The following is a 9,817-nucleotide window of genomic DNA, read 5'->3' as shown; positions in this document are numbered from 1 at the left end:
GCCGCCGGGGCCGCCTGGCGCACGGCCTGCTGGGAGCTGTAGTCCCGGGCAGGCGGCCGCACCGCACCGCGCGGGGCGCTCGTCCGCCGCCGCCACGGAGCGCCCCGGGCCGGCAGCGCCGGTGCGACCCGGGGCTCCCCGGTACCGGCGTGACCCGCCGCCCCGCGCTGCTCCCAGGCTGGGCGCCTGCCCACGTGTGCACCGATACATGCCACTTGCCAGGGTTAATGACATGAACGGGGAGTTGTAAAAATGTGTTTCAATTGCCACTGCCGACAGCCGCCGCTGCGCTGTCCTGCACACGTATCTCGGCTCCTTAACTGAGGAGCGCGTTTCAGAGTGTTCGAGGGACGCGGGTCGGAGCGAACAGCAGAGGGCAGCAGGCACACCCGCAGGTACCCGGCGGGGGCGCGGCCCGGTGGCGGCGGGCGGGGCCGAGGCGGGGCCGAGGCGGATCCCAAGGGGCGGGGCGGCCGGGGCCGTGCGCTGGCGGAGCGCGGGGAGCTGGCGGCAGCGATGCTCAACTGCTGGGAAGCCGCGCTGGGCGCCGCCGTCTCCGTCCCGGTCTTTCTTTTCGTGGCAGCGCCCTACATCAGGTGCGTCTTACCGAGCGCAGCCCCTGCCCTTCGCGTAGGCGCGCAGAGCGGCGCCCGTGTGTGTGTGTGTGTGTGTGTGGCGGGAGTGTGAGCAGCGGGAATGCCGTTCTGCAGCCCGCGCTGGGGTCGGTTACTCCGGCCTGCCCAGCCCCAGCGCCCCGGTGACGGGCTGGCGTGTGCCGCGCTGCCGGGGCTCGCTCCGCACCGCCCGGCGCGCTCCCCGGGCTCCGTCCCGGCACCGGCGCGCTCGCGGAGGCGCGGCAGGGGGCGGGGCCCGCGTTCTCCTCAGGGCGCAGCGGCGCGGCCCATTGGACAAAAGGTCCCGGCGCGCGCGGCAGCAGCCAATGGGAGCCGTGGCTCCACTTGACGCACGGACGGGGCGGGCCCCGGGGGCGGGGCCGCGCTCGGGAAGGCGCGGGGGACTGGGGCCGCGCTGTCGCTGTGCCGGTCACCGCGGGCTGTGAGCAGCCGCCGCTGCTGAGGGCGCCCGTGACGCCCTGGGCCCGGGGTGCAGCGGTGAGCCCGAGTGTTGGTGCGAACCCCCAGGGTCTGGGTGCTCAGCCCCGGCCGTGCCCGCTAAGGAGGCAGAAGTGACTGGTGCCTCCCCTCTTGCAGGCGGTATGTCGCTGGAGGACGGTGTAAGTCGACGGCAAGGCTGGAGGGGAAGGTGGTGATAATCACAGGAGCCAACACAGGCATCGGCAAGGAGACCGCCAGAGACCTGGCGCAAAGAGGCAAGTGCAGTCTCGTCAGCAGGCAGCCTCTGCGGCCGGAGGGGCTGTGCCTTGTGGCAGTAGCCCCTTCTGGACCTAAGGAAGACGTGTTGTAGGCTTACATTGAAGTAAACTGGATTCCAGAGTTACTGCAGAGAGCCCAAGGGCTGTCCTTCAGGGGCTGTAACCACTGAGGTGCAAGTTCGCAGTTCCTCAGCTGTTTTCATTGCTTGGACTCCAAAAATGTGCCCTGGGGATATGAAAATGTGTTGCATTGCAACTGATTTGAGAGGACTGGGGAAATTCCTGGATTCTGCTAGTATGAACATGGGAAATGCCACAGGTCCACCACGGTGTGCTTTAGTTATGTTTCAAGCTAATTTGATGTAAATGTCATTTGGCTAACTGGTAAGAAGATTAAACTACCTGTTCACAATCCATTTAGAAATTGCTCTGGCTGGAATCCATCACCTTTCTGTGCTCCTGGCTTGATGTTCCCATTATAGGGCAGATAACAACCTGTCATATCAGTGTTGTATGCACTCCTGACCTGGGAGAATATGGACAGAGGCACTTAAGATGTGCATTTGCCTGGTCTGAAATCATCTTTCAGCAGGATTGTAACTCACACTTGAGTGGGAAAGACTGTCTCTTCCAGCCACCCCCTGACTGATGCTAGTTCTCTAAAGAAACAATATACTGTTTGTAATTGCTGGGCATGGTCAGCCTGCTTGTTGTAGCCTTGATCATCCAGTGTGCTCCAGTGATCTCAGTTCCTGTTGTTCCCCCCCTCCCCTCCTTGCAGGTGCAAGGGTAATTATTGCCTGCAGAGACACAGCAAAGGCAGAAGCTGCAGCCAGTGAAATCCGAGCTGAGACAGGGAACCAGGAAGTCATTGCAAAAAAGCTGGACTTGGCTGATACGAAGTCCATCCGGGAATTTGCTGAGAGATTTCTAGCAGGTACAGTCTCTAGATTCTTCTTTTTAGTGAGAATATTTGACCAAGGACTGCTGTCTGTTCTTCTAACCATTGCCAAATCCCTGCCCTGCTTGTCTCTATACCTCTTGGGTACTGTGCTTCACAGCAGGGGCCATGAGCTAGTTTGTGGTAGAAGACGTATCCTTTTTTTAAGGTGATGTGACTGCAAGTCAGACAGCAAGGGATGACTTGTGCTACCTTCTTGTCTGCATTCTGTGTTTCCTTGTTTAAGGATGTCTGTTGTTTCTTGCAGAGGAGAAGGAACTCCATATTCTCATTAATAATGCTGGGGTAATGTTATGCCCTTACTCCAAGACTGCTGATGGCTTTGAGATGCAGCTGGGAGTCAATCATCTTGGTAAGGCAAATGAAATCATGTTTGCACTCAATATGGAATCACAGAATTGTCAGATGGTTTGGGTTGGAATTGTCCTTAAAGATCATCTTCTTCTGACATGAACATCTGTTGCAAAATGCCAAAGGAAAATCCTGCTTTCAGATTTCCTCTTCCTCATTCTTCCTTTTACAGGAAGGATGGAGGGCCAGAGTCAGAGTTCTGGAGATGCAATGTGGTGTATTTGCGTATCGTGGATCCAGTTCAAATATCTTTATGTGTTACCTGGGACATTTTGAAATGTATGACAGCTCCAGCTTTTTAAAGATGAGGAGCAGAACTTGAAGGCCCTAAAAAAGTGCAGCTGTTAATTCAGGGGAATTTAACAGAAATTTTCTTTTTCCTGCACTTGAAATGAGGGCAGCAGTAAGATACCACCTATGAGCAAGCAGGAACACCGTTCCTAGAAGGATGACCTTTCTTCTCTCCCCAGGTCATTTTCTCTTGACCTTCCTGTTGCTGGAGCGTCTGAAGCAGTGTGCCCCAGCCCGCATCGTGAACGTGTCCTCACTGGCTCACCACGGAGGCCGAATCCGCTTCCACGATCTCCATGGTGAGAAGAGCTACAACCGCGGCCTCGCCTACTGTCACAGCAAACTGGCGAACGTGCTCTTCACCCGCGAGCTGGCCAGGCGCCTGCAAGGCAAGTGCAGAGGCAGGCGGGTGTTTGCTCGGCTGCTTGGCTTTCTGAGCACCGTGGATGGGGAGAGTGGATTGAAGAAAGGGCTGCAAATCGTCTATGCAGAAATTGGATGGTTTGAGGAAAATGTCACTGAGAGCTCTTTGCAGGAAGAAAATATCTCCTGTCTGTGGAACCAGGAGACTTACAACACAGACTGTCTTTACAACAACAGGGTAGAAGCAGTACAGTTGAATTTATCTCATTTTTCTGTGGTGCTTGTTAAATACTAGCTGCATCCATGCAGACAGTTGTGGATGGAAGCTGAAAACAGAGCCACAACTGCAGTCTCCAATAGAAAACCTAATGCACACTCAGCTGCCTTAAAGGTTGGTGGCCCATAGAACAAGTATAAGATTAGACAGTACCTTGTAAGTCACAACATCTGTCACAGCTGTGTCATTCAGTCCAGCTCATAAACTTAAGTAGTATTTATTTACTACAACAGAAGCAATGTCTTCCCCAGGAAATTACTATCAGAGTAAGTCAAAAGAGGCAGGTGTTCTCAAAAGCCTGCTGGAAACTGCTGCTGGTTTAGCACTCAGGCCCTCTAGCACTTTGTTTTGCAGAAGGCACATAATGACTCCTGTGTTTAGAAGGGAGCAGGGGATACTCCAGTGCCAGGGATGAACGATTAAAACTGCTTCAAGAATCACCATCAAAGGTATTAGCAAAAGTGTTTTTAACCTGATGTCATGAAAGAGTGACTTAAAGTATGATGGCAAGGTTCACTCTGTTACTTACATGGAATACACACACAAAGGAAAACTGATGTAGAATTAAGTTAGAATAATTCACACAGGACTGGAAACACACTGTGTAAGGATACTCCTGTTGAATCATGAGGCTCAGCTGAAGCCCTGTGCTTTTTGAACTCCTTAGGGAGCCTAGGTCCAGTTTAAGTATCAGACTTGGACGATTTATATGTAATGAAATTATCTATACAAAGTTTACAATAATTATTAGTGTTTAGAAGGGAGCAGGGGATGCTCCAGTGCCAGGGATGAATGATTCAAACTGCTTCAAGAATCACCATCAAAGGTATTAGCAAAAGTGTTTTTAACCTGATGTCATAAAAGAGTGACTTAACAAAGTACAATGGCAAGGTTCACTCTGTTATTTCCATGGAAGAAAAAAACAAAGGAAAACTGATTTAGAATTAAGTTGGAATAATTCACACAGGACTAGAAACACACTGTGTAAGGAAGACCCTCCTGTTGAATCATGAGGCTCAGCATGAACTCCTTAGGGAGCTTAGCTCTCAATAATTTGAGTAGCTACATGGACTAGTAATGTTTCCTCAGTCTTAATTCAGCAATCAGTCACTCACCAATGATTTGTTGCAAGCAAAGGGCCTCTCTGCCTTGCTTAAGGAAGCCTCTCAGTGTCAGGTAAGAAATCGCAAACCTTGAGAGGCATCTCTGCTCCAGGGGAGAGTTACCTGCTGTGCAGTCCAGTTGCAGTTTGAGCTAAGGTTCAGCTGGGCTCATCCAAAGGTTTGCTGTTGGTAAAAGGTCTCTGCCTTGAGGAGCAACCTTGAGAGGTGAGCCAGCTCAAGGGAAGACTGTCACCCTGCAGTCGTATCTCCTAGCAGGGAGAGCTCAGAGAAGGCTTACTTAGGCTGTAACATTTATGGAATGGAGTGGTTGGCTTGTATTCAAATTACATACAGTGGGAAAGGTACATGAGACTCAGTGCATCCACAACCTTATTTGTTCCTGGATAGAAGAGTATTGGAAAAGCCATGTGCTACTTGTGTTAACTGCCTGATGGGTGTTCCAAATGCATGTGTGCTGATACTCACTGGCCTCTGTGGATTTCCTAGAGGAGTTCTAGCCCATTTGTGACTCAGACCTTTATCTTCTTTGGAACCTGTACCAAACTACTGCTGATTTGGCTAAGAGGTCAAGTGTACCCATCACAACCATGCAGTATGCATGCAGTAACTACAGAGGACTTCACTTACTCTCTGTATCCAATGCTACTTATAGAATATCTACAGGTAGAATTGAGGAGTATATTACCCTTCTTTTAAAGACACTTTGATCCATGCAGATTTGTCCTGGACTACTTTATTTTGCCATAGGCACTAAAGTCACAGCAAACGCTCTCCATCCCGGGTCTGTCTATTCTGAACTGGTGCGGCACTCATTTGTAATGACCTGGCTGTGGAAGATATTCTCCTTCTTCTTGAAGACGCCTTGTGAAGGAGCTCAGACCAGTATCTACTGTGCAGTAGCTGAGGAGCTGGAGTCTGTGACAGGACAGTATTTCAGGTAGGTGCAAGCTGATGAAGTGATACTCTGTGGAAGGCAACTTTGTTGGCTGAGGAATATGGGACTTATTGTCCTTCCTCATTAAAAAGGGACCAGGTAAGAGGCTGTCTGGTAAGACTGAGGGTGACAAATAGAGCATTACCCCTTCCAGTTGCAATCATGTTAGAAGAAACACCTGACCTGTGCAACACTTCACACAATAGCATGTCCTTTAGTGCTAGAAATATTAATGTACTCCAAGTGCAGGAATGGCAGTCACATGCACAGAGCTCTAATGCTGACCTGCCTAACACTGGGGAAAATCACTCTTCAGTAGAACTGTGTAGTTAATTAGGTCACTTCAGTAAGTTCTGGGAAGACCACTTCATTTCCCTTCATAGTTTTACTCCACTGGGGCAGAAGGGCCTCTCCTCTCAGGGAGCTGAGAGAGCTGGTGGAGCTGCAGAGACAGGTGAAATTTTCAGGTCCAGCATGTGACCAAATAACTTTATCCTCCAGTGTTACTGGGAGGATATACTATCCTCCAGTGTCCCACCAGCTGGGAGGGACTCTTGCTGGGCTGTTTGTCACACTGTCATGGAAATGGTCTTGTTTAGCTCCCATTACAAAACCTGTTATTTTTTGACTTACTTGACTTACTGCAGGACCCTACATTGCTCTCCTTTTCCCATCACCAAAACCACAGCCCAGAGCAGTTTCAGGTCATCATCATTCTATATTTGAAGACTGCTATTTGAACAGATTTCCACAGATATGTCTGCCAGCTTCCCACTGCATGTAGAACATTGTAACAATACTGTTTTTTGGGAATAAATATGAAAAGTTGTGGGTTTTTTTCTCTTCGTTCACATGGATGCTGTTGGCGCCATTGAATCTCTGTGGAGCTTTCTTCTTGTGATTTGTGACCAGATTAGTCTCTGTAATGACATCACCTGATCTTCATTTGGGAGTTAGTACCATCTTAGTCAGACCTGAATATATAAATAGACATCTTAAGTCTTCCCTGGCTGTCTTAGGATAAAAGTGTAGTATTGATGTCCCAAAGTAGAGAAAACTTGTAGAATTTAAACTCATTTGAAAAGGGAGTTTTGGACCTGGAGGGAAATAGAAGCTTCAACACTAATTTACAATTTACACTAGACTAGTCTGGAATCCTTTTCACTTTCCAGGCCATAGAGTATAAAAGACAAGTGTAGACATGAAGAAAAAAATTTGCATGGGACAGGTGGGAGTCCACCAGTCATTTGAGGAATATTAAAGACTCCATGTATAAACACTGAGCTAAATGGAAACCTTAGAAGATGCCATTTCTTCTCTTAAACTCCCAAGTTATTGCAGCATTACAGTTGAGAACACAGAACCTCTGTTCCATACGGAGTGCTTTCTGATTGGAGGAGCTGAGAAGAAAGGAGCCACAGTTCAGATGATAATGGAAAGGGGGTAACCATTAATTATTATTACAGTGTTATTCTTGGGCATATAGTGGGATAAACAGTTTAGAATGAAGGGCTGTTTGAGTGACTTTTTTGCAGTGTTTTTTAGGAAACGTGCTCCTGAAGAGCTTGGTTGGAGTCTATGTGCCTTTTTAGTGGTATTAATGAGAATGCACACTAGTAGGGTTTCTTTCAAGAGTTGAGACAACAGATAGAGCTACACTTGCTTGCCAGTTCTTGGTGCCATTGGGAAAGATTCTTCCCCAGCTAGTTGGAAAGAAATCTCTCATGGTGGCTTAGCACCAACCCTTGTTCATTTGCTGGATAGCTCCCACCGTTCTTGAACTAGTCTTGAATTAAGCTGATAGAGAGCAACTCCCTAATCTTAACACAGACATTTCAGTGTACTAATGTAGATGGAAATCTTAGACTTGAAAGAATTAAAAGAATGTTTTTCTTACAGTGATTGCCAGCCAGCGTATGTATCTCCACGTGGTCGGGATGATGAGACAGCAAAGAAGCTCTGGAGTGTGAGCTGTGAGCTCCTTGGCATCCAGTGGGACTGAGAAGCACCAAGAGTGTCCCTGGCTGGGCCCAGCAAAGCTTCTACAGGGAACAGCACTGCTGAGAGACCTCAAGAGTAGAACACTGATACTTCAGCTGCCCTAAGGATGGCTCTGTGGGCACAACAAAATTTGAATTTGTGGAATATTACACTTAAGGATTGAGATTTGTAAGCAATCAGTCCCTCTTCCTAGCTGGAGAATTAAGAGCACCAATGCAGGGAGCAACCTGCTTGTTATCTCACACAGCAGCTCAAGGCTATGGTTCTCTGGCTTTAGAATAGAAAGGGAGGTTGCAGTCTTAGGTTTAGATTATGACGTAACAAGGAATTACTTTAAATAAAGTTTGGTTGTTTCTTTCCCTAACAGCAATAGTAATAAGGTAGGACTCTAAACTTATGATCTATGAGATTACTTTCAGTTCCTACCCTTTGAACTGGCAGAGCAAAAATACTTTGGGATATTAGATTTTCTGGAAAGTTATGCAATACAAATACTCTCTAGCACACAGAAACCGGTCATGGCCTTTTTGTGCCAAGTATTAGGTAAAGTTTTTTACATGGAATCACTTTCTCTGCATGCTCTGTAAGAAGCTGGACCCTAGCTACTGAGGTATCGTGGCCCTTAATACCCACTGATTGCAGTAGGTTAATTGGGGGTTGGCAAATCTTCTGAGAACCCAGGTTTTGGTGCAGATGACTAGGAGGTTAAAAGCTGCAGGAGGGCTGCAATAGTGCACAGGCGAGTTATTACAAAAATCAGCATCTCTCTTGTGAAGCACCGAACAAAGACAGTGTAAAAGTTGTCACAGTAAACCCCCCAGCTGCACTTTAAATGACTTAAGAACCTAGAAAACAGAGCAGAATGAATAAGGAACATCTCAACCATGTTAAAAATATTAAACAACTTCAGTTGAGACTTTAGCTTTAAATGGCACCAAACTTCCTAGAGCTAAATAGCTGAGGCAGGACTATCTTGGTATTACGGTCAAGCTGGCTCCAGGACAGGAAGGTAAGACTTGCACAGAAATCCTTATGTTTGTCTGCCCAGCAGTTTCAGGGCAGGCAGAGCCTGGCTGCCAGCCAAGGCTGCCAGCCTGCCTATGCAGGACCACACAGCTTGCACTACCACACAGCAGCTGGCTCAGGCCACAAAGAGCTGGGACTGCTCCCTTGGAACTCCAGTGCTATGTGAGTGCAAATTGCTGGAGTGCAATCCGTAATCAGAGATTATTTCTGAAAGAGTTAAGCAGTCAGAAACCAAGTGCCACAGCGCAGAGGATTATCTTCTGCTTCTGAAAAAATGCCTGGAAGTTTTTGGACTTGGATATGAGCCTGCCACTGTGACCAACTGCCAGTTTTGGAAAACCAATGTTAATTTTAATTCTTCCTGTCTGGATGCTGTCTAGTCCTGTGCTACCTCTGAGCAATACTAAATAAAGCCATTTTCCTTTTACAATAGGACCCCGTATCTTCTTTCAGAAATGCTGAATCAGTTTACTTGGTGTTGTTGTTACCTGCACCTGCCTCACTAATGTAGAGAATTCAGTCCAGGTAACATTTTAAAAAGCCCCTTTGTGTTTCTCCCTGTCGCTCTACTTTTTTTCCCCCCTCCCTCTTTATGCTGCATCCAAATAATGAAGTCAGATGCACAACTATAATATAGCAGTAGGATGTTACCTACCACAGGAGCTTTGGCTTGCTTTCTCTGTGTCATTCTCTGATCATGACTGTGGCTTTAGGAGCAAGAGAAGCCATTTCTTATAAAAGCAAAAAAGTGTCTCTGGTGTGAAATATTTTTGCTCTTGCAGGTCAGTGCACTTCTCAAACAAGTCTGATTGTAGACTTAAAAGAAGACATATTAAATAAACATTTCCATAGACATACATCCACTCTCTTTGACCTTGAGCAAGTAATTTATACCTCTCAGCTGATCTCTAAAAAATGAGGAAACTAAAGCTCATTTAGCTGTCTCAAAGGGAGGCTTGTAAGGGAGAGTTAGATTAACTTGCAAATCGCCCTAAAGAGGATTACTGAGTACACGCATGAGGCTGAACTACCTAGGCTACCTACCTGCTGGGGGGACTTCTAAAGCTGTGACATTCCATTTGATCTAAATATTGAGAATACTCAGTAACACATAAATTTGGCATGATAGAACATTTACCCCCACTTCTAATTACTC

At 47.6% G+C, this 9,817-nt stretch overlaps 1 protein-coding gene across 1 annotated transcript; it reads left to right on the top strand.

Annotated features, from left to right (window-relative positions):
- The first annotated feature begins 467 nt into the window (after positions 1–467).
- On the top strand, positions 468–9,205 carry LOC120500308 (retinol dehydrogenase 12-like). The gene is made up of 7 exons (XM_039705004.1): positions 468–596; positions 1,212–1,330; positions 2,115–2,270; positions 2,542–2,646; positions 3,116–3,325; positions 5,448–5,637; positions 7,534–9,205. The coding sequence occupies exons 1-7, from the start codon at positions 517–519 to the stop codon at positions 7,634–7,636; spliced, it is 963 nt and encodes a 320-aa protein (XP_039560938.1). The 5' UTR covers positions 468–516; the 3' UTR covers positions 7,637–9,205.
- The last annotated feature ends 612 nt before the right edge of the window (positions 9,206–9,817 follow it).

Source organism: Passer montanus, unplaced genomic scaffold (assembly GCF_014805655.1).
Source record: "Passer montanus isolate IOZ18808 unplaced genomic scaffold, ASM1480565v1 scaffold18, whole genome shotgun sequence".
In the NCBI taxonomy this organism is placed as follows: domain Eukaryota; kingdom Metazoa; phylum Chordata; class Aves; order Passeriformes; family Passeridae; genus Passer; species Passer montanus.
Note: the sequence above shows the minus strand (reverse complement) of the source record. Positions and strands in the feature narration are given on the sequence as shown.

What these genes read in the sequence shown, in the direction of transcription:
- LOC120500308 (XM_039705004.1), top strand. Translation starts at nt 517, where the DNA reads ATGCTCAACTGCTGGGAAGCCGCGCTGGGCGCCGCCGTCTCCGTCCCG. An exon ending in TGCTGAGAGATTTCTAGCAG is followed by an intron (nt 2,271 to 2,541) that starts GTACAGTCTCTA and finishes TGTTTCTTGCAG; the next exon opens with AGGAGAAGGAACTCCATATT. An exon ending in GCTGGCCAGGCGCCTGCAAG is followed by an intron (nt 3,326 to 5,447) that starts GCAAGTGCAGAG and finishes ATTTTGCCATAG; the next exon opens with GCACTAAAGTCACAGCAAAC.